The sequence below is a fragment of the Sinohyriopsis cumingii genome, chromosome 11 (assembly GCF_028554795.1).
Source record: "Sinohyriopsis cumingii isolate HCF-2022 chromosome 11, ASM2855479v2, whole genome shotgun sequence".
In the NCBI taxonomy this organism is placed as follows: domain Eukaryota; kingdom Metazoa; phylum Mollusca; class Bivalvia; order Unionida; family Unionidae; genus Sinohyriopsis; species Sinohyriopsis cumingii.
In genome coordinates this window covers 103,264,901-103,291,122 of record NC_142971.1, presented here as the reverse complement: position 1 = coordinate 103,291,122, position 26,222 = coordinate 103,264,901, and the positions used below count along the sequence as shown (strand labels likewise).

Sequence of the window (26,222 nt, the reverse complement as noted above, 5' to 3'; positions counted from 1 at the left end):
TTTTAATCATATAATATCCCATATGTCTATTTATTTTTATTTAAATCTTTCTTTATACACAGTGAAACGTCAGTAACTCTAACATTAATCACTCATTACTTAGCACCACTTGAAGGACTTGTTCAGTCCTGCAGTATTCTTGTTTCTCTTTTACTGGGTGTGTATGATATGCATATGATTGCTTTGGAACAGAATTTCTATCACATGACTATCATCATTCATCACATGATGACCATCATTGATTACATGACTTTTGCTACAATCTAAAAGCATACAAACTGACAAGAGCTGACTGATTTCCATTGTCACTTGAGCATTCTTTCACATTAATCAAGAAAAACATTAATTGTAACACATTTACATACTAAAACATGTAGCAGTTGAAGTTAGGTCCTGTACACAAAACATTTTGCAGTGATCAACCAAGCTGTAGGTTACATATTTTGCTGTTGAAGTAAAAAGCTTTGTTATGTTTGCTTGTTTTCTCTATTTAACTTTTTAATATTTCTAAAAAGAAAACCAATTCTTCCTGCTTACATCTGTATCATTGTGCAGTCTATCTTCATTGTACAGTTCAAACATTGCCATTATATCATTATCTTTAATCACTTATCTTTATTTGAACACTGATATGTTTTTAAAGATCATTTAAGGTTTAGACAAAAAAATGTAAGTGTAATCCTGAAACTTTTTACACTCTCTCTCTTAAGGTGAGGAAATTCTCATTGGGCATTGTGCTGTTTTAAAGTTGCATTATGTGTAAATGTGATGGGAACATGACCTTTATGTTTTGGCATTTTAACAACTTAATCTTATTTGTAGCTAATACAAAATAATTCCATAAACATTTTTATAGCTTTCATCTGATCAGCAGGATTAAAATATTATTGGAATACACATTTCAGATGAATTGATTACATTAACTGTTTGAAGAAAAACGTCTTATAAATCAACTCATTAATTTTTCGACAGATTTTTCCACAAAAATCCAGAGGATCCCAGTGAGGTATCAGGTGGATTTCTGAGTGATATCAACAGGGTATGTACTTTGACTTCTATGCCATTTCGGGCAGAGAAGATAATACATGGGTGCATATTTCACATAGAATTTATGAAAATTGTTTAATGATTTCACTTTCTTGCAAGACATGGTGAGCAAAGCAATGAGAATTGTTCAGTGAGATGCACAACTCTCATGACAAATGATCACAAATGTAATGATATGCAGTAAAAACTGACTTTCAAGACTGCCCATTTTGGAGACCATCTGTCATTTATAGCAGTACTTGTAATGCTTCAGAGGATGAGGAGGTTCAAGATTACCATCATACATTTATGACTGGGGAGAGAGAATTTGAAACCCATTTCTCTTTAATTTGACTGGAATCTTAAGTGCCTTTATTTGAAATGTTTTAATAACAGAATCTGTATGGCTCAGTCAGTCAGTAGTGAAAATGCATACTTTTCAAGGCTATTAGGACATCTGCTATTTCAAAATGCAGTTCTTTATATTTACATTTTATCTTTTATCTTGCAGTACTTTATGTTTATGTCTGAAAAAGTTTATCTTCCTAATTTTTGTGTGAAATTCTTTATGTTAACATTTTAGGAACTTTAATTTTAACAATCACAAATTCACCCATAACTTAGCTGATGTGCTGTGAAACCCAAATACATTCATGGTGATACCTTTAATTGTAACTTACGAGGACAAAATATATGCATCTAGAAAAGATTGCACAGATGTTTGCAGTTTTAGAGACAGTCTAAAGATTCCTTTACGGTAGAAAGATATAAAAAAAATGCATTTTGAATTTCTAGGATTATTGCTTGATCATGAATACATTTAAGCTTTAAAACTTAGAATATTTTTTCATTATACAGCTAAACCTTTCTCAAATAATAAAGCTAGGAAATACTTTTGGGATCTCCACTGATCAGAAGAACACTGATCCCATGTGATTGGCCAAAGGCCCATTTACCTATGTGAGGCAATGCAAAGTTCAGAAAATATTAGGCATCCCTTTTTCAAATTGTTGAAACCATAATGAATAGTTTACGGGCCAAGAAATGAGTGCAGAACATATGCTTTATTTGCAAAGATGTTCCTGAATAATAATTTCTTTTTTTAAACTTTTATGTCTGTACAGAATTCCCTCACTTTAATACTGAATGCCTTGGTGGATGTGTCTGTGATGTCTGCCAAGGCTTTGGACAAGTTCCAGTTTGAGAGACTTGGCTTCTTCAGTGTGGATCCTGACACAACACCTGATAAGGTCAGACCTTAATGTTATCTTTCATTATGTCTGCATTCACTAAGGAAAAGCTCAGTTTGATAAACTGCTATCTCTCTAATTGACAATCTACATGTTTGCAGCCTCTTGGACTAAATCTGATGTTAACAGCAGTTATTCACTTGAAGAGAATCACGGATCAGTGTCGGGCTGTCATGTTTACAAAAAACTCTAAACATATACAAGTCTTTTAAGAAGGGAAACAACTCCATTAAAAACACGATATGATATTGTTGGACAAGAAAGTTGGTGATAAGTCTCATTGTTATTGATGTTGAAGAATACTTATATCTGTTGCAAAATTATACAAGTACCTTGTTTAGAAACAGAAAGTTTAAAATTTGTTAAATTTTACCCATACACTTTACGGACATCAGCGACATATGACTTAAGTTGAATATTACTATGATAGTTTTCACTTGGTACCATATTAGCAGCTTATCAATGCACTAGCAAGACTTAATTTCTCTAAAACTAATTGCTACTCTGGATTGAAAATGTACTAATCCGATTTCTCTGTTGACACATATATGCGTGCCACATATACTGGTAGGTTAATTTCAGAACAGTGTTACATCAGGTAGTCACTGAGTAACAGCATGAGGTCATCTCAATACATTTTAGAAAAATTGCACACAGTGCCTTGCTTGTAAAAAGGCTGGCAAACCCATCATCGATTTTATAGAGCTTATCATAGTTTATCAGGTGTCAGCATAACATTGAAAATGAAAATTGTTAAAGGAAACTGGAGAAGATTTAGCTTAGAATTCTTCTCCTTCCACTATGCTAGGAGGTCATAGGCACAATCATGGCTAGCTTTTCAGTGTACTTTTGCCATTTTGCTTCTAAGATTGAAGAAAGTATGGTAATTTTGAAAGCTGTAATTGTTTGAACTAGTTTCATTCCAAGGATTTTTGTTTGTACTTTGAAATTATGTCAGTACTACCACCTGAGTAAGCATGTGTCAGTACTGCCACTTGAGTAAGCATGTGTCAGAACTACCATATGAGTAAGCATGTGGCAGTCTATTACCTAAATAAGCATGTGCCAGTACCTCTTTATTCTTTGACCCTTCTTTGTCATTTGCATTAATGTCAAAAGTTTGGTTTCCAGTTAGGTGCAGGAATAATGGTGCTTCATTTACTGAGGGAGGAACAGATTATTAACAGCAATATCTCAAATTTCAGATTGCAGAAAACTAAGATTGAGCATGGGACAAAGAATTGGTCATCATTTGGGGGGTTATGTTGGACTAACTAATGGCATGAAAAAAACTCAATAAATTTTATAGAATAGATTCCATTGTACCTGATTTGCTCATTGTTTGATTTTCAACAGGGTCTGTTCTAGACTGCAAAACTGCAGGATTATGCTGATTTCTCAAAATTCACACCTAAAGTTAAAGCCAATTTTCCAAAATCAGGCATCATATTTTCAAGCCTACCTTTATTTCTTTATTCTCTCCTATATTCACCCCTTTTTTTCAGATGGCAGGATGATTTTTCCCCCACAAATATTCAGTTCTAGAATATACACCACTCCCTCGATAACTCGCGCACATCGGGGTCCAGAAACATCGACCGCACTATAAGTGAGGCGCGAGTTATCGAGGGACCTATAAAATAAGCCCAAAACCAATAAAGTGATTGACGACATAACGAAAAAATAAGGGGGCGGGGGTAGGCAGATTATACTGTTGAATACTCACTTTATAATCTTTCTGAGATTAACTATTAATAAATATCTCTTCATAACGGTGTACTTTATTATTTTCTCATAGGACAACATTAATTTCAGGATAAATTACAGTATATTGAGGCGATCATCAAAAACATTATTCCACGTGGTTTCCGTTCGCTGAACATGTGTACCACTTCACATATTGTGTACTACGTCACTAATTTTTATGTTGAATTGGATACATTCTAGTTTTATTGTTTGATCCAAATTAGACGTTTTTTTATATACAAAAGATCGACTCTTTTCGAGAAACAGTGTCGATTGAACGATAGATAGATAAATATTTTTGAATGTGATAGAAGTAAAATGGAAAAAAAACAAAAACAAGGGTTAATCAGTACAGACGTATTTAATTGGTCTACAAATTTAAAACAACGTAAATTAGAACAAGTTAATACTTGCCGTTTGTGCCACGCTTGACAAATATCAATTCACTTTTTGAAAAAAATCAGTTATTTTTTGTGTGTGTGTTACTCCTTGGTTTCTCTGCCGCCGAGCAAAATTCCATCAGATTTCTCAACTGCATGAGCTTTACGTAGTCAACATTTTGGGTCTCCAGCCACCTTATGGCAATATCAAAATATTTGATTGCTTCCTGTGCAGAGGGGTGGGGGGTGCAACATCTGCGTCTGCATCACTTTCAACACTTGTGTTACTCCAGTTAGAATCGTCTTCTGCTGCAAATTTGTTCGCTATAGAAATAATTATAGTTTCATCTGACATGTATTCGGCTGTGGGGCAATCATTGTCAGCACAAATCCACTCCTCCATATCATCAAGAGAAACGCCCATCTCAGGACCATGAGTCTGTACGAATTTCTCCCAAACAGCCTCGGCATTAACGACATCAGTTTCACTGAAACATTCGAAGTCACTATCATCATCGTTGTCTCTGTTACTGTTTTGCTTTACGTCAAAGGCAGCTCCAAGACCCTTAATCCAGCACCCGAGATCTCTTGTAATCGATTTTTTTTTAATGCAACAAACACTTCCCCAAGTTGTTGATCAAAACAAAGCCAGCATGTACATGTAATTAGGTTCTCACAGAAGTACTCACGGGTTTCGATGTGATGGTCGATTGATTCTTTTCATGTTTTCAATGAAAAGAATATGTTGTGATTATGTTTACACTGAAACGGAATTAAAGGATTAGAACGTGACTTTCACACAGGAAGACATTCAATTGGTGTTTATTTCATTCTCTGTTGCCACCTGTTAGCATTTACCAGAAGTTTTCATTGATCGCTATTTCACCAGACTGTTTATTTACAGTATACTGACAACTATTTATCATAAAAACTTACATAATATTTTCTCACTCGGCCGCTAGTCAAAGCCTTTGAACTAGCCACCTAGCTGTTGCATCATGTTCTTTTCTTTTTCTTCTAATGTACTCTTATAAAATAGCAACAGTACATCAAAGAGTCTTTCAGTCACTGAATTCTGTCATTGTAAATATCAGCACAGTTAACTGATCAACACATTCTCCCACAAAGCAGGTGGCTGAAACAGGACCGGCAAATCTTTGAATTTTCCCGCTCACCTATTACATGCGTACGGAGGACTCCCGCCTCAGTTGTTGTTGTTGTTGTTGTTGTAGGGTTTAACGCCATTTTTCAGCACACGATAGGCTATACATGGCGGCCAGTATTAATGGTGGAGGAAGAACCCGGGAAATCCCCGGAAAGAACCACCGACCCTCGAGAAGCTACTGGCAAGCTTTCTCACATATCCACATTGGCCGAATCCGAGACTCGAACCCATGCAGACAGAGGTGAGATGGCAGTGATCCGTAACGGAGAGCGCTTTAGACCACTCAGCCACTCGGGGCCCCTCCCGCCTCAGTGATTTTCTGCGTCCCAGATCAAAAATTGGCGTCCAAATACGCGTAATTAAGCGTTTTCGAGACCTCTAAAATTAATTCTTCTTTGGAACTTGCAAATTTCAAAATATTGATTATATTTTTACGGGTATTAATCACCATTTTCGATGATAAAACGAGCAATGTATCAAGGTTTAATTTATCAATTCTTATCGTAATTTTTTCATGTTCAGCATATTTTAAAGATATTTTAAATACATTTTCTCTGGAAAAAATCGGGAGCCAAGACAGATACCGCGTTATAAGCAGGATCGCGAGTTATCCGGGCGCGAGTTATCGAGGGAGCGGTGTATGTTGTGATTATAATATTTACACTGAAACGGAATTCAAGGATTAGAACGTGACTTTCACACAGGAAGACGTTTAATTGGTGTTTATTTCATTCTCTGTTGCCACCTGTTAGCATTTACCAGAAGTTTTCATTGATCGCTATTTCACCAGACTGTTTATTTACAGTATACTGACAACTATTTATCATAAAAACTTACATAATATGTGATATCTTTAAACAGAGGTCTTGCTAGGATTTTAAAACTGGGTCTTTCTGCCTCTGAAGTCAATCACTAAATATCAGTACATTTTCTCACTCGGCCACTAATCAAAGCCTTTGAACTAGCCGCCTAGCTGTTGCATCATTTTCTTTTTTTTTTTCTAATGTACTCTTATAAAATGGCAACAGTACATCAAAGAGTCTTTCAGTCACTGAATTCTGTCATTGTAAATATCAGCACAGTTAACTGATCAACACATTCTCCCACAAAGCAGGTGGCTGAAACAGGACCGGCAAATCTTTGAATTTTCATGCGCACCTATTACACACGTACGGAGGACTCTCGCCTCAGTGATTTTTTGCGTCCCAGATCAAAAATTGGCATCCAAATACGCGTAATTAAGCGTTTTCGAGATCTCTGAAATTAATTCTTCTTTAGAACTTGCAAATTTCAAAATATTGATTATATTTTTATGGACATTTTTCACCATTTTCGATGATAAAACGAGCAATGTATCAAAGTTTAATTTATCAATTCTTATCGTAATTTTTTCATGTTCAGCATATTTTAAAGATATTTTAAATACATTTTCTCTGGAAAAAATTGGGAGCCAAGACAGACACCGCATTATAAGCGGGATCGCGAGTTATCATGGAGCCAAGACGGACACCGCGTTATAAGCGAGTTATCGAGGGAGCGGTGTACCTTAATTAATTGACACTACTTCATGCCTGTCATTTTCATTTTCCCATCATGATACTGTGTAGTGCCTCTTATCATCATTGAACAGTTGTGGGCTTATCTTGAACTATGGTAACATGTAGGTTGATTTGAAATTTTCTTACATTGTGGAACAAACAGTCTGTTAGAATCAGGATTTTGAAAAATCTATATAAATCCACTCAGATAGTCTGGCAAGTACTAAAAAAATTTACTTCCTCAATCAAGCAAGTAGTAAAATATGTTACTTGCCCAATCAATGAAGTACTAAAATATGTTACTTGCCCAGTGTAACAAGTGCTAAAATATGTTACTTGCCCAGTCAAGTAAGTACTAAAAAATGTTACTTGCCCAGTCAAACAAGTACTAAAATATGTTACATGCCCAGTCGAACAAGTACTGGTCTTTGAAAGTTTGGGAAAAGTCTTTGAATTTATCATTCATAATTCTGTATGAAAGCTGAAATATGTTACTAGCCCAGTCAAGCAAGTACCAACAAATGTTATTTGCCAAGTCAAACAAGTACTAAAATATGTTGCTTGCCCAGTGAGGCAAGTACTAAAAAGTGTTAAAATGTCTGGCTCAAATCTCAGAACTATGTTACGTTATCAAAGAAAATGGCATATGGACTCAGAATAGTACATTATTATTATTGCTTATTATACCAGTTTTAAATAAAAATGTATTTGAAGCAATGATTATGTGCAAAAATTTAATCAGAAACCACCTTATTTGTGGTCACCTTGTTAATCTGAATGAGGAGAGAACTTTTTTTGCCAGTCATCTTCTATTTTGACCAAATTCTTTGCACCACTTCCCTCTTGAGGCAAGAATTTTTCATTTTTGATCATTATCTTGTAAATACTTTTGCAGCCATCTTTTTCTGCTACAGTGTAAAGTAGTCTTGAACTGACACAGATCCATGAGTTTTTTGTTAGTCTGATTTTTGTCTCTTATTACCCTTCATATACTTGAATTTGAATGAGAATACAAGCTGAAACTGACTTATATTAAACCACCATCCACCAAATTGTCAATCCTTATAATTCACACTCCAATCAGTTCTTATGGAAAGAAGCCTGAATAAAATCAGATTTACCATCCATTGTAATTGTGCCATATAGGAATATCTTATAGAATCAGCAGGTTTATCAACTGAAAAAAGTACTTTCAGAAATTGATCCATGTATAAAGTAATTTTTTTCTTCTGAGTGTACCCCTAGCAAGTGGACATTAGTGAAATTTTGACAAGATGCTTCTTAAATGTGCTTCATTTTGTACATAAAGTTGTAAGTCATTTAATCCATGTGATCTTGAATGCTTTGACAAGTGCAAATACATTTCTCAAGCCTCCCAAATTGTAATTATTAATAACTACTTCTGATCTTATCAACTGAATTGTTCCCATAAATTTATAAAATATTTTGTTAAGTTCGATTAGAATTTTCTTTGATGGCTATGGCAAGGAGAGAAGTAGATGGCTTATTCAAAATAATGCTAAACATTTTGCAACTTTAATTCTACAAAATGGTGTAAGAGATCATTTGACTGCTGATCTAATAATTTTTTTATATCTTTATTTTTATTTTCACAATTTATTTCTATTTTTTCAAGTCAAGTTGAAATCTTTATACCTACTAATGTAAACTTGCTGTCTTCTCAAATTATTAAAATTTTTTCGGGCATTATCATCAGTTCCAACTTTTCTGCCAAACAAGATAACCTTAGTTTTATCAACATTGACATTAAGTCTGGAAAATTTAGAGTAATAAAATAAAAGATCAGAAACAGACTTGAAGGATTTACTATTCCCATCCAGAGTTAAAAAAAAATGCTATCAGCTACATTTTCTCTGTTATTAATTTGTATTCCTTTAATAGTTGGACTGCCTCTTACCACGAGTGCCAGTATCTTTGCACAGGGATAGTATATATTGAGATAAGGGGTCTCTTTGCTTTTTGCATGTAAAAAGAGATGTAGCTATTTACTGTAATACATGATTTTATATTATTATAACAAGCTGATATCCAGTTTATAAGGGCTGTTCCAGTAAAACATATACCCCCCGGGGGGAAGGCACTTTCAAATTCAACCAACCCACAACAGAAGCAGTTTAAAAAAATTATGATCCACCGTCAGATGTGTTTTAATCGAAAAACACTGCCCCCTACAGAAGCATATTTTTTTAACATAATTTCTGGCTATGGGTTAGTGGGTGGTAGAAGCAATTTTAATATTGGGTTGGGGACAGAAGCAATTTAAATGACAGCTGGCTGGAGGTAATCTACTGAATTCTTTTAGATCATATAATCTACTCCATATTTTTATTTGTATTCATTCTTTATAATCAATCTTTTGTCCTTTTGTTTGTTTGTCTGTCAGCAGGTATGTCTCTGATACTGTGAAATCACAAATTTTCATGGTGGCTTATTATTTGTATATGTCATTGATCAGCCCCTTAATACCTACTAATTTAACATCCATGAATACAGATTTTATGATAGATATTTCTATTCTAACACAGAAATCATGAATTTGTATCCTTACTAAACGGTGTGTTTACTTAAGTGATCACTATGTCTTGCTATTTTTCTTTGCTCTCAGGCATGCTGCTTTTGATTAGAATAATAGTTAAATCTTGTATTGCTTTACATGTGTGGTCAGATTCTATGATTCCTTGGGGTTTTTTTTGGTTTTTTCAATAAATGTTTTGGTAAACTTAATATATATGATTTGTCAGAAGAAAAAAACATTGATGCCTGTGGAAGTGATGTTGCATTATTTCTGTCTACTTTTACACTATTATCATTTCTTGTAAGAACATCTTATTCAGTTACCAATGTCTTATTTTTTGCCTTGTTGAAAGTCTAATATAAAGTTATAAAACAAATATAGCAAGTCAAACATTTTTATATCATAAGTTAAATTTTAAAAAATGGATGAAAGTCAAGGAATCATTTTTCCCAGAGTACTCATAAAATCAATGTCATTGCAGTTAACTCTATTGTCAACAGCGGCATCATCATCACTGATGGCCTAGCAGTAACATTCTGCACTTTCAATCCAGTTGTCACGGGTTCTATCTCCCACTTCTAGTCTTTCATATGAGACTTATACCTATGGCCTGAGGGGCTTTCATGGCAGAGTGGTATAAGATGCTTGTCTTGTGGTATAAGATGCTTGTCTTGTGATAAAGATCTGAGGGGCTTCCATGGCAGTGGTACAAAATGCTTGTCATGTGATTACTTGCCTCCATTGTAAAAGTGAGAATGTTGCCAGTTACTTGTGGAAGGTCAGTGGTTCTACATAAGTGTTGTTTGGTGTCTCAAAAGGACTTGGATTTTCTTAAGCAGTAAAACTGGCTGCCATATATAGATTCTCTTCATCTGAAAATGGTGTAAAGGCCATAATGATCTACCGAAACCCGAGATCTCATGTCTAAATGACTTCGGCTGTTGGAGATAAACGTCAAATCAACAGAGGCTCCATGTGCCCAAGTGTACTAAGGTGGTTGCTTTTACATCACTTGCACATCTCACAGAGTGAGTTTGCATCACAGATCAACCAATTTAGGTTGGTGGTCTTTTGGGGTTCTTCCTCCACCTAATATATTGTTAAAAAATAAAAAAGAACAATTCAAACTAAATCAACCAACTAATCAACTGTGGCAACAGCAGCAAAGGTACTAGTCATTTTTGCCACAGCTGTATGAGTTCATAACTTTTGACTTGAGTAATTTTTGTAGACCTTTGAATATCGTCAGTTATGCCTTTCTGACAGTTACCTCAAAGTCATCATCAGTTGGTACAAATGGATTTTTCATGGTGAGCATATGAGATGGAAAAGTCAAGCAATCCTGCATCACACACTACCAAAAAGTTTAAATTTCAGCTCACTTTTTTTTTCTCTAACAATGTTCATTCATCCAGCTAGAACTGTTTTAACTTATTCAAGCTATATTCACCAATATCTGGAGATATGCATCTGTAATAAATATTTGTAACAAAGTATGAGAATGCATCAATGTTTTTCAATGATGCATTTGAATTGAGCAACAACCACAATCAACAAACCAAGAAATAAAATTATTCACATCTCTCAGGCAGAAGTAGTGTATAATCATAATCTGCCAAAAAAGATTTTTCAATTTTTAAATTTTGCCACATATTTTTCCAACCATACTGATTTAGTGGTCATATCACCAGAATGGACAGAAACAGACCAGACAGTTAAAATCGATTTGATACATCTTTTAAGCAGCTAAATTCATATTGGTTTAGTTAACTGTACACCCTTTATTGTCTTCCTTTTGATAAAATTTCTTACTGAAGCTGAGAAAATAATGTTGCACACATTAAAAAAAAGAGGCACACTTCTGCTCATTATTGTTTTTATTACACTTCTCCATTCCAGCCTGTTCTTATGATCTTGTCTCCCCACATACTGTTTGTCTTGTTTATGATATGTGTCTAAATTTCTCACTTTTCCTACTACTATACAAATGTTCTGTGAATATGCATATCAGTGTGAAATGCAATGGGGAGACTAAATCCAAGATTGAAAACCTCTACATTTCTGGATGTATTCTGCTTGGATTCCATATTTCTGCACAAAACTTGAAGAGTTCAGGACTCTCGGTACTAATTCAGTTCCCGCTGTAAACCTGTGCAAACACCATGATATTAAAAGTCAATAACTTAAAATTTCGAGTGCTTATGATCAAATTTGTATCAGTATAGACACATCTATGATAGCTTTTGTGAAAAGAAAACCATAACAGCCGCACCATTTTCTGGATCTATACAAATTTGAAATGTGTGCTTTCAATACTGCATCAAAGAGTCAGCTGCTGATTTCAGTAATGAGTCGTCCAAACTCAGGTTTGTAAAGGGACAGAAATTATGTTAATAAAACAATGTCCCTCACTTTTTTCAGTTACAAATAGGACAAGCTCTCAAAAGATTTTTTTAAACCTAAATCTTACTTTCATTATCAACCAATCAGGGACAGTCAAACTCATATATATATACTCTATTTTATCTTCACTGATTTTTAGTATAGTTCTCGTTCTTTCACATCTGTAGTAATGTGAGTCCTTTAACAACTCCCAATGGTTGTAAGCCTTTTTCGACCATGCTGACTGAACACACTGTAAGATAATGTTCAAGTAACAGAAATACCATGGGATAACCAGAGACCAGTAAAATCGAATAGTCAAGTTATCTCCCCTGCATGGATGCTGCCAGGATTTCAGGATTTACTCTAAGTTTTGTGTGTGGGTGATTTCCAATGAGGAAGTGGTGGCAGGATGAATTGCCATTGTTAAATATCTCCCTTACACAGAAATATCTTTCTTACTGTTCCACTCTGTTAAGGCTCTACTGAAATCAAAATTCTCGAAGAGACATCATCTCTAGTTGTATAGTGATTATTACTGTGATGTCATTGGGCATGGTCACGTGGTTGTGGTGGGCTCTTGGTTGGGATGGCAGAAAGACCATAGGCTTACTCCATATTTGACAACTAATTACGATGTTGTCAAAAGAATTAAAAAATTTCTAGCAATTCAGTTGGACTCAGATACTTATTCATAGTCATTGAACAGGTTCTAAAATTGATGTGTTTATTTTGGAGCTATGTTTCTCCATCACATTCAAGATCTGGATATACCAAAGGTGAAATTAGTACAGTTGCATCCTAAACTACTATCGTGGCTACTTCAAATGTTATTTATTGTGAGATCTTAATGCAAGAACTCATAGCTTCAGTGATTTTTGGGTTAAAAAAATTATTTTTCTTCTCAAACAACTCAGTTTGGTGCAGATTACTTTGTTTTTTTTAATGATACTGTGAGAATTCTTGATGTATAAAAATTGTGCAAGAAATGAACAACATCAGATCAGAAAATTACTACTACTGGGAAAATATTGATACGAATATAGAGAAATAATGATATTATTTAAGTAGAATATGTGGTGGCAATACAAGTGCTAGTTCAACAACTTTGCAAAATACATCTTGTACAACTATTCTGTTGTTTCTAAAACACTAATATGGCAATAATTTCTGCCCACTTTTTACTTTAGTCCCTTGCTAATTAATAGTTTTAGATTTTACAACACTAAGCACATTTTACCTTTTGACAATAACACATCATTACAAATATTTAGATTCCAAGAAAATAAAAGTTACAATTTTATTAAAAGCACTGGTACCAGTAAGACTAAACAAGATGGTAAAAAAAAAAAGAATCAGGATGAACAGATTAGAAGTGTAGTAAAGGATCCATATATCAGAATGACATCAAGTATTTTTTCATTAATTTCATCATTAGTTAATGACACTGCTTAAAAATGTAGTGTACTAGATAACAGACTTTTTTAGTTCTCCAATTTGTGATACAAATACCAAATGATGGCATGGAACCAAGTGCCAAAAGGTCTGCAGAAAATACCACCATGATCAAAATATACATAGGAAGAACTGAACACAAACAGGACAAATTTTATCCATCTTGCTTTGAGTTTACACAGACCAGTCAGTCTCTTATGTTTAATGTCATTTAATTTTTGCACATAGAGAGCATGTACTTCATTTGGTCATACATCTGCATGATATAAAAGTTTGTCTCTTTATTCTTTTGTTGCCATAGTGGTTCTGCCAACTAGAGATCTACACACACTTAATTATGTTGTATGGGGATTCTCTGATGTTCCCTATGAGCATTGATATGTTAATTGTTTCTGAATTTAATATGATCCTCCTCCTCTTTGTATGAATATTATTCTGTGCTGTGAACTCCTTTCATTGCCTGCTGTCTGAAATGCATATGCATAACTAGCTTGAACAAGTCACTGTTCTTTATGGTTGTGCAGTTTTCAACATCTCCCAGGTATGGCCCCATGGGTATTCTCTCTTGGATATCTCTGTTCCAGAAATAAAAGTTTTGAACCAGATGTCTCGTTAGGATTTTAAAACTAAGAGTCCATGGCTCCCATTTTGGTAAAAATATGAGTCCTACCAGCAAAAGTTGCAGTCCCCTCCCAGAAAACTATGCAAATTATAAGAACTATTGGTTGCCATAGTTTAATTTCTATGTTCTTTATTACACTGATATAGCTCTTGTTTGTCCATCAGAGTGAATCTTAATTTTTTCGATCCAAGGAAGGTCTTATTCAAAGCACTAAGCTAGGCATCACACACTTCTTACACTTGGCTACTGTCCGTTCCAAACTATCAGTTCTAGCAACTTTAGCACTCTCCTGAATCTCATTACAATCTTCATCAGTTGACCGTTGAACCCCAAAATACTCATTCAAGTCTAAGTCTCAATTTGTCATTCCGAGGTCATGTGCACTGCTTATTCTGTTACACTAGGAAATGAACACAATAATGAAGGCTAAAGTTGTTTATTTGATGTACTGTTATAAATGACCACATATACATCTCTGGGTCTTTCTGCCTCTGAATTCAAGTACTGTAAATATCAGTAGATATTCCCACCCAGCTGCCAGTCACAGCCTTTGATTTGCCGCTCAGCTATTGCAGCATGTTCTTTTAATGTTCTCTTATAATGGTGACGACTTGGAGGGGGGCTTTCAGCCACTAAATTCTGTCATTGTAAATATCAGCACAGCTAACTGATCAACACATTTTCGGACTATGCAGGTGACTGAAGCAGGACTGGCAAGTCTTTGAATTTTACTGCCTACCTAAATAAAAAAAATTGGCGTCCAAATATGCGTGATTATAAACGTTTCCGAGACCTCTGTCAGTTTTCACTAACACAAACTCTGCCAAAGATTCACTTCCTTGAATCAGCACTTTGCTGCCTCTTATGCCAGATTTTTCTCTTCCATAATGCTGTATTAGGGCTTTAAGTCCAACATTCCCATAGTCTGCTTGTTTAGACATGGGTATCTTGAATAAATATAACTGGCATATTGTCCCTCCAACATGTACATCGGACTCACACTCAATATCAATTTTGGGCTCAAAATCACACACTGGTATTTCCTGTGACATTTTCCCAATGTCCAACAGACCGATATACATGAAATTCATTGTCATCTTAGCTATCACCAGCCAGTATTTGCTGACTGAAAACGTCTCAAGAAAAACCATGTTGCGATTCAGCCATTTTGGTTTCCTATGTGGCCCTTATTTGAAACACGCATTTGTAAAACTTCCATAATGAAAGTAAGACTAAAACTACCATAAAATGCTTTCTCCAGGGCCAAATGAACCAATCAAATTTAGTTTAACAGCCATTCATGTTGAACCGAAGTATCTGGATGTTGCATCAATTGCTGTGAGATAGCTGCGGCAGTGTGAATTACGTCGTGAAATGCACTTTTACAGTTAAAAGTTTGATAAAAATTGCATACTGCACAAAGCACATTTTTTATAACCGCGATGTTGACATAATTTGCTGAACGCATATCACTGCTTTAAAAGTACACAAATTTGTACAAATTACGTGCACTCACCTGTACTGGCATCATTTTCTGACCCATTGTTTTATTCATGTTAGACCGCTAGGAGGGGGTTAGATGCGATTTTAAATATATATTCATGTTTTTTTTTTTCTGACAACCCCACCAGCGATTTCTCATTTTGTTAAAACAACCCACAACAGAAGTGATTTTCCTAACCAACCTTCCACCGTCAGAATCAAAATAGTTTGAAACACAACCTCCTACAGAAGTTTTTTTGAAGTGCGATGGGGGGAGGGATATATGTTTTACTGGAACAGCCCTAATAGAATCTCCAAAATTGACAAGAAAATAGGACATTCTTAATGTAGGAACAAGGAAGTCTGGATTTTTTTTTTCTTTTTTTCAGGTATAAAACATTAAATCATGCAAGGTTCTCTTTTCTCCAATATATCTGTCTTTAATAAAACCAATCTGATCCTTGTTTATAAGGTTTGGTAAAATGATTTTAATATTAACTTTACAAACAGGGGCTGTTCTATGTGAAACATAACACACTGCTTGGTTTGTTGACAATATTAATGACATTAATTCAGCGTGTAAAATGATCTTTTATCATAATTCATTCCTTGATCTTTCTAACACTTGTTGTAAGTATTTACAAATTGAGGTCCATTTACTGGTAAGTGTTTATTAACATTGAAGAGAGCAAACAGAGTGCTTGTATGAGCTTGATCAAAACAAATGGAAAATAAACTTCCAGTATAAATTATGTACTTAGTGAACAACATCAGCCATATTCTCAGTAGAAAACCCTTTTCATTAAAGAGGAACACCGCTCAGCCTTGGATCAGCATTCCCCATTTAGAGTTGGGCAAGAATATTTTGAACCCCTGAGAGTACAACTTTGAAAAAGTTGGCACATAAACTTTTTAAATAAAAGGTAAAAATATTTTTAAAAAATACAAGAAATTTTTTTATCGACACAGGCCCAGTACTGGTGATTTTTAAAAAAATCACTAGTCCTGACTGAAATTCCACAAACTCGGAAACTAATTTCCATATGCCCAATATTTCCCCTTTTTTAATATTATTTGTCACACAATGTTGCAATTGCTGCAATTAAAATATAAATTCAGTAGGGGGTTTGAAGGTAATGCAGATGTCAGTGTTCATTACTACACTCACTGGTGTTCAAACTTCTTTGTTGGATTCTCTGAGTGAATCATGGTCAGAATCAAGTTGACATATGTTGATATATTTGCAGTATATACAAAAACTGATTGCCTCCCCTCTTATTTTTAAAGTTTTTTTGCTGGCATGCTTCGCAAAGTAAAACTCCATTGACCAGGATTTCCGAAACTTATTTTTGTTGGTTTTTGCTGATAGCTAATTGTTTCCTAAATTGGCTTCAGAAATGGATCACACTTGAACACGATTCTCACTATTTAAATGATCATTCCTTTTTGTTTCATGTATGCAGTAAGATCTATAATATATATGGCATAAACATTTTCATTCACAGCAATAAAATATACAAGTTTGTTCTCCACATGCATTTAACAACTCTTTGATGTACCTATATTGGGTTGTTCCATGTCCTGATTGTACCTGTGCAAATTAACACAGTGGGCTCGCCCACTGCAGTTTTCACCCAGTTAAGTAATATTTAAATTTTTAAATTCCATTTTTTTTGTTTGATATTGGATTTTTTTTATATCTTTGTAAGAAATCCCTTTATTTAACATTCAATGTTTCTGGACAATTTTACATGTGATAGTGGTAATTCTTTTGATGACAATTTTACATGTGATAGTGCTAATTCTTTTGATGACAATTTTACATGTGATAGGGTTGATAGACAAGTTTAAATTTTGATAGTGGTTGTTCAGTTGAAGACAAGTTACATTGACTGGTAATTTTGTTAAAGACAATTTTACATGTGATAGTGTTGATAGACAAGTTTAAATTTGATAGTGGTCGTTCTGTTGAAGACAAGTTACATTGACTGGTAATTTTGTTGAAAACAATTTTACATGTGATAGTGTTAATAAAAAAGTTTAAATTTGATAGTGATAATGTTGAAGACAATTTTACATATAGTGGTGGTAATTCTGTTGAAGATACTTTTATATATAATTGTGGTAATTCTGTTGAAGACAATTTTACATTTGATAGTGGTAATTCTGTTGAAGTCAATTTTACATTTGATGATAATTCTGTGGAAGGCAATTTTACATTTGATAGTGGTAATTCTGTTGAAGACAATTTTACATTTGATGGTAATTCTGTTGAAGACAATTTTACATTTGATAGTGGTAATTCTGTTGAAGACAATTTTACATTTGATAGTGGTAATTCTGTTGAAGACAATTTTACATTTGATAGTGGTAGTTCTGTTGAAGACAATTTTACATTTGATGGTAATTCTGTTGAAGACAATTTTACATTTGATAGTGGTAATTCTGTTGAAGACAATTTTACATTTGATAGTGGTAATTCTGTTCAAGACAGTTTTACATTTGATAGTGGTAATTCTGTTCAAGACAATTTTACATTTGATGGTAATTCTGTTCAAGACAATTTTACATTTGATGGTAATTCTGTTCAAGACAATTTTACATTTGATGTTGGTAATTTTGTTAAAGACTTGTAAATCACATAATGCAGACATGAAGTTGTCATTTTTAAGGCTAAGTTAATTGGTTAGTATATCACACATACAGCAGATGAATTTGCTATATGTATGTTAATTATTGTGTAAGTTGTAATCTGAAAACTAGGTAAAGTGGGATGATTAAGCTAATGCTATAGCTGACAAACTGTGAAAGACATTGTGTTGACATGAGCGTTTTGTTAATCAAAATAGGAAGTGTTTGACACGGAAACATACAATTTACTTGCATCATAGTTGTAATGTTTAGTATGGAAATGTTGAGTGGGATGCCAACAACCAGGCAAGATATTTCTCAGAGAGGGCCATTGAACATAAAACAATTACTCAACAAATGAGATACATTTAGTGGACTTGAGAAATTACTTACAAAGTTCAAACAGAAAACAAGTGCTCTTCTGAAAATGTTTTGATGATTCTCAGTCTTACAAAGGAATGCATGTACTTAACACATGCATGTAAATAACTAATAAATAACATTTTGTTTGTTTTTTAATTTGTTTTGGCCCAATATCTTTAACAACATTGCATACGGCCACCACATTGGCATATGCGATACATATCAAACATGTCATTAAATAATTGTAAATTTAATTATATTTGTAATAGTCACAATTAATTTGAGACAAATGCAATTGTTTTTTTTTAATTGAATTATTTTGTCATGAAAAAGGAAAACATGCATTTTGATATTATTAAAATCATTACAAATTTGCTTGGGAATTTCTATACATTCCTTAGTCTTGGCAACTACCAAAGTACTGGTACAGTGAAAATATACTGTAGTATGTACCACAAAAAAAAAATACCATTGTAAACCAGTAATGCCTTGCACCTGTACCCACTATGATGGTCATCTTGAAAATCTTGTGATTGGTACTCCTCTAGAATTGATGGTTACTTCACCATATGGAAGACTTCTTATGATATCTGGCTGGTGTCAAATGCAAATGGTGTAAATCTTGTATCAAATATGACTGCCATGAAAGCCATTTTGAAATTCTTTTATTACTGCTGCTTCTGAATGGATGGTCATATTGGCACTATATTTTCACCAGAAGTCATTTAGTGATGTCTAGTTTAACCTAACTGAAAATGTTACTGATCTAACATCAGATATGACCACCAAGATAACCTACCTGAAAATCTTTTTGCTCAAGAATATCAGAGATGATTTCAGTACTCAGCATTTGAAAAGAAGAAATGTTCTCGTCTTGAATTCATTGGAAATCTTTTCTTATCAAAGAGCGTCAGTCCCTTTGAGGGACTCTTGTATTATATTGCAGTTGTTGTGGTGTTAATCATTCTATCGCTTTATGCAATGGTTTGTCAAACATTCTGTTTACAAAGTTGTTAAACCATTAACACAAGCGGAAATCATAACTCAGGTTTTTAACAGAAGGTGTCAGTTTAATGTAACCTCATATTGGCATGACAGATTTCTAGAGATTAATAATCATTTGCTGTTTGCATAATTTGTCTTAACAATTATTCTGTCATTAAAAAGGTTTCATATCATTATTTATTGAATATGGAATAATGATAATTCTATATTGGCCAAAATCCTTTTGATAAATGAAGTATCAGTGTGTCAAGGTGGATGGAATTATGGTGGCCATATAAACACTATGAAAGATAATCTTTGCTTATTTTAAAATTTATTTTGGAGATTAAATAGCAGTCTATAATTTTAATATAGAACATTTTTTTTAAAGAATGTAATAATTCCACTTGAATTAAATTGAAAACTGTAAATAAAAAACCACCAGAAGAATGACTTCATACTAGATTAGTATGAGTATAGATAGGCTTGTTCAAATCAATTACATTTACAATTTCTCCCATTAACCACTAGGAGATGAAATACTTCATGCCTCATTGTTGAATAATTCATGTCATTTTATGGTTACATGACACTGTTGTCTATTGCAGGACAACTGGTGCATAATAATTAAAAACTTATTATCTCACCAAATAGTAATTGCATCCTTAGGATTAATGTAGTCATTTAGACTATTTATTTTGTAAACTCCACAACAGTCATATTACTTGTGTATTTTAGTAATAGCTGAAGTTTGAGATACCATATACACTACAGAATAATCCAGATCCAACTGCAAATTACACAGATCATGATCTGCCATCACATAACACTGGCAGATCAGAATCTATGTTTCTTTTTCTACTTATTAGCCCTAACAAGCAACATAGACCCAGATGTACCATTACATAATGCACCAGTAGATCAGGGTCTATGGTTGTTCTACTGATTATTCCTAACATCATGAATCAAGATCTACCATCATATCTACTGATTAGTCCTACCAGAAAGAGCATAGACCCAGATCTACCTTCACATAATGCACAGGTAGATCAGATTCTATGTTCTAATAATTAGGATATACACATGATCTGATCTGCGATCACATAATGTGTGGGTAGATCAGGGTCTGTGTTGTATATTTTAATGATTATTTCTAAAACTAAAAGTGTTTTGACCCAAATCTGCATTGGCATATATGGGTCTCTGCTGTTTGTGTGTGTATGTGTTTCTGATTTGCATTTTTTTAATGTAGCTTTAACAATTTTTCAGTCATATCACTGCAATGTGTGCAGTGTGGCAGTTTATAGTGATGTCTAGCACTAGGGCATCATGCTGCAGACATGTTGCATGATGTCCCACCCAGTCACATTATTCTGACACCAGGCTGACCAATCCTAACACTAACCTCTTAATGTTAAGTGCATATTGAGGCAGCTGTTAGTACCATTTTTGTTGTACCATTTTTGTAAATCTTTGGTATGTCTCAGCCAGGGTTCAAACCTAAGGCGTATGCTCTAACCACTAGGCCACCGGAGCTGTCCTCTGCTGTTTGCATTTGTTGGCTCCACTTTGTATGAAAGAATGTACAGTGGTTTTCTAGGTGGAGGTGACCATTGCAAAAGACAGTCTCAGGAAGAAAGAAAAACACATTGGGCACAGACAAACAAAGCTAGTGGATAAAGAACAGCACTGTCATTTGTTTGTGCTTCACCCTTATCTTTTGATACCCATGTTCCTTTTCTGGGCCAGTTTTTGGGGTCTAAATTTGACCTCATTTCCAGTGGTCAGAACTCCATATTGTCCAATTTGAGTGTAAAATATTTCCTATCAGAGCTTTTTTTAACAACCCCACCCCATCCCACCCCAAAAAACATCCTTTGCTATGCTGACTAAAGGAGAAATATTACTGTAAATGAGGTTAGCATGTGATTTAAAGAAACAAAGAAAGCAGCGTATGAGCAGGAGTTGAATATTTGGGTCAAATAGCTTGTCTCTTAAGCCAAAATAAGATGAAATAAGCAAACTTAAGAATATCTGCGTGTAGAAAGTTTGAAATTTATATTGTTAAAAATGTACCTTTAACTTCTTTTGAACTGCATATTTTCATCTTAGATGATTAAAATCCCAATGAAGTAATATTATAAACTTTGATAAAAACATTAAAACTTGTTATATTTTGCGTAACCATATTTCTTATATGACATAAAATAACAATCTTTTTAAGTTAGGTTGAGATAGAAAATCTGCAACAGTTTTCATAGTAAAAGTAAATTTTTCTTATATTAAACATTATTAATGTTAGTAGTAGTGAACCTGGATTCTAAAGTCAAATCTTCACTTGTATTTTTCAAGAACCATGAGTGAACTTTTGGCTGAAGCAGCAATTCAGTTTCTGGCATTTATATTTACCAATTTGGCACCAAGATTGATTTCAGTGTATAAAACTTCTGCTTCTAACTCTCCATGTATTTGAAGGGAAAGTTGACACAGAAGTCAACATTTGGGGTGGGGGATTGTCCTGAAATCGATTCAGGCTGAAGGGAACTTTGCTTCATGGTTGTTTGGGGACCAACCAGTTAATTTGTAGATGGGTCTTAGATGTGTTTTTTATATAATCAGAATATTTTGTTTTCTTTTACCACAAGAAATTGACATATCACTTCTTCACACAATTCATCTGTTAGTGTGATTCAGGACAGTTGAATTGTTTAAATGTCAATAATCTGCTTTTTGTAAATATTTGTGTGGTAATATTATGTACAGAAATTGAAAATTCCAAATTTGACCTTATGCGTAAATATTCCCAACTCCATGGACCCTGGGCCTCATTTTGAAAACATTAAGGAAGAAACCCAACTTCCAATAACTTCCAAAATCTCCTCATGTAAAAATGTAATTCTGAAGTACACTGAATCCTCATTACTACATAATATTTAGATTTCAATAGAAAACTGATGGGAACAAATATATATTGATCTTTTTGATGAAGTATTCATCTTCCGACTCTGAGAGCAATTTTACCTGTAACAGAGATAACTATCCCTGTAACATACGTAACTTTCCCTGTTACAGACATGACTATGTCAGTAATAGATACAAATTCTACCAGTGACAGATATAACTATCCCTGTAAAGACATGACTGTCCCTGTAAAGACTTAACTATCCCTGTTACAGACATGACTATTCCTGTTACAGACATGACTATCCCTGTTAGAGACATGACTATTTCCTTTCTACTTTGTTCTTTGCAACAAATTTGTAATTCTTTGGAATATTCCTTTACTAGGAGTAAGTCAGTTGATAGTAGGTAAACATTTTATTTCTTAAAAAAAGTTTCCTATGTAGACATATGTTTGTGATGAAAAAATAATTGGTATAAAATTATAAGCAACATAACCTGTTTAGAGAGACCACCTGTCTTGAGAGACCAGATTATTAGTGCACAGATGTATTGATTACCAGTACTGTATAGTAATATGACCAGCCATGAGAGACTATGATTTTTGGGGGTGGGGCAGAACGAATTGTCTCTCAGGACTGGTTCCACTGTATGAAATATAGATTTATATTTCTTACTTGTTTGTTGCATTGAACACCCTTATATAAATAAGTATGGACAGTACCCTTGCTAAATAAGTCTTAATCTCTGCAACAACATAGTACAACATGACTGATAAAGAAAACATTGGTTATGTAATGTGACATGGTTGTATTTTGAATGGTACTAATAAGCCCATTGGAGCAAATAGGTTACACTATAGTCTGGAGAAAATAGGTTACACTCTGTTGTGGAGGAAAAAGTTTACACTGTAGTCTGGAGAAATATACTACTCTAGTCTGGAGAAAATAGGTTACATTGTAGTCTGGAGAAAATAGGTTACACTGTAGTCTGAATTAGAGTCCAAAACCTTCTTCAAGCCTCAGTGGAAGTTAAAAGTTCAGGAACATGTCAACAGATCCTGGTTTCCATTACAGTATGAGAACACATGAAAAAAATATTCTGAGCTGGCTAAAAGTTTAGTCCAAAGGGATTGATGAAATGTATCAACAGACACATTTCTATTTCATATAACTCTATACAAATTGACATAATATTTGGGAGAACTAACCTGAGACATAATCTGTTTTTTATTAGAAGCAGTTTTCTTTTCCTTTACAAGATAATCAATGTATATGTAACTATAGCACTTTGGAATTCTTATATAATAAAATAATTATATCTCTTTTCTCAAAACATGGGGGAAAAATAACTGTACCTGCATCTGTTCTTGTACATGATGATAAGGATGCAAGAATGATCAGTCCATGATTTATTGAGACAGGGTAGATAAGTTATCTTTAACGTGAATGTCAGGAGGTGGGCTGGCAGTATTCACTGGTATGCATGCAACCCTACATTGTAAAGGTACAGAATTCAACCATTTTTGTAATGGTCAACATCATAGAAAAACAGCAGTCAGTAGATCAATGTTGAAACATACCTTAATGACTTTTTTAAAGAAAAAAACATGTAAAGAAAATGTCAGGGAAATGTCAGTGCAATTAATATTGTTAGTGCCACTGAGGAAGTAATACTTAGGACTGGATACTTGCTGGGGGACACAACAAAGGGAGAGGGAAAAAAGTGTGGGGGACACAACAAAGGGAGAGGGAAAAAAGTGTGTGTGTGTATATATATATATATATATATATATATATATATATATATATATATATATATATATATATATATATATATATATAGTTATGACTATGGTCACAAACTAAATAAAAGAAAGAAGCAAAATCCTACAAGATTTGCTAAACTTAAAAATCAGTTTAATTATCAAAGCTTTAATTGAAAAATTGAAAATGGAAGGAATTTATAGTATTATGAAGTGAACTCCAAAATAGTTTCTGATAAAGTTCTATGAAAGTTCAATGAAAGGTTTCATATAAATTTCATAACCAGAAATGTATTGGTCAATCAGTAATCATGGCACAAGAATGCTTCATCCAGTATTTCTTTGAATAATTCACAACAGTTCCAGAATAATATTAAAGTTCATATAATAGCACTTTCTATTTCTACTGAACAGTCCAAACAAATGCTTTTTCTCTCAGATAATATCTAAGTACAACATAAAACATGTCTGCAGACTTACAACAGGAACACAAGAATGAGGATGATTCCAAACTTGGAATGAAACTGATTGCTCGGTTCTCTCCTTATATACACCTTTGATTGTGACTGTATTCCACAATACCGGTGTACCCCATGTGACAGATCTTACTACTAATTTTGCCTCGTAATTGCCTTTTCTTGTGACCTAGCCCAACCATTGGGAAGTTAATGAATTCTTCTAGAAATACCCAAACCCCATCAGCCACTGAGAACTTAACCCAAAGACATCATTAAGTCTCATTATCAAGAATATTGTTAATTGTCAACACATACATCAGAATCTAGTTATAGATCCTATGTAATTTTAAGCTCTTAACAGACTCAGGTCACATAGGCAAAATCTAACTAAATATATTCTTTGTAATTTACAACCATAAAAAAAATTAGAAAACTTAAATAAAATCATGTACCAGAAGTTTTAACTAATACAGATATACAGATCAGTATATATAAGAAGTTAAATTTCTTTTATAGCTAGTGAAGTTTGAGTACTAAAGACCCAGCTGCCTAGATAACACATATATGTAAAACAAGTTATGCAAAAGCTTGAGATCCAGCTGCCTAGATAACATGTATATGTAGAATAAGGTATGCAAAAGCTTGAGATCCGGCTGCCTGGATAACATTTGTATGTAAACAAAGGTATGCAGAAGCTTGAGGCCAAGCTGCCTAGATAACATGTATAGGAAGAACAAGGTATGCAAAAGCTTGAGATCCAGCTGCCTAGATAACATTTGTATGTAAACAAAGGTATGCAGAAGCTTGAGGCCAAGCTGCCTAGATAAAATGTATATGAAGAACAAGGTATGCAAAAGCTTGAGATCCAGCTGCCTAGATAACATTTGTATGTAAACAGAGGTATGCAGAAGCTTGAGGCCAAGCTGCCTAGATAACATGTATATGTAAACAAAGTATGCAAAAGCTTGAGATCCAGCTGCCTAGATAACATCTGTATGTAAACAAAGGTATGCAGAAGCTTGAGGCCAAGCTGCCTAGATAACATGTATATGAAGAACAAGGTATGCTAAAGCTTGAGATCCAGCTGCCTAGATAACATTTGTATGTAAAGTAAACAAAGGTATGCAGAAGCTTGAGGCCAAGCTGCCTAGATAACATGTATATGTAGAACAAAGTATGCAAAAGCTTGAGATCCAGCTGCCTAGATAACATTTGTATGTAAACAAAGGTATGCAGAAGCTTGAGGCCAGGCTGCCTAGATAACATGTATATGAAGAACAAGGTATGCTAAAGCTTGAGATCCAGCTGCCTAGATAACATTTGTATGTAAACAAAGGTATGCAGAAGCTTGAGGCCAAGCTGCCTAGATAAAATGTATATGAAGAACAAGGTATGCAAAAGCTTGAGATCCAGCTGCCTAGATAACATTTGTATGTAAACAGAGGTATGCAGAAGCTTGAGGCCAAGCTGCCTAGATAACATGTATATGTAAACAAAGTATGCAAAAGCTTGAGATCCAGCTGCCTAGATAACATCTG

At 34.1% G+C, this 26,222-nt stretch overlaps 1 protein-coding gene across 1 annotated transcript in view; it reads left to right on the top strand.

The window, feature by feature from the left end:
* LOC149789190 (glutamine--tRNA ligase-like) overlaps positions 1-26,222 on the top strand; it is a 143,189-nt gene that overhangs the window by 100,539 nt on the left and 16,428 nt on the right. The window contains exons 21-22 of the mRNA XM_089975334.1: positions 973-1,039; positions 2,151-2,276. Coding sequence (XP_089831460.1) covers positions 973-1,039; positions 2,151-2,276 — 193 coding nt within the window. The remainder of the gene's footprint in view (positions 1-972; positions 1,040-2,150; positions 2,277-26,222) is intronic.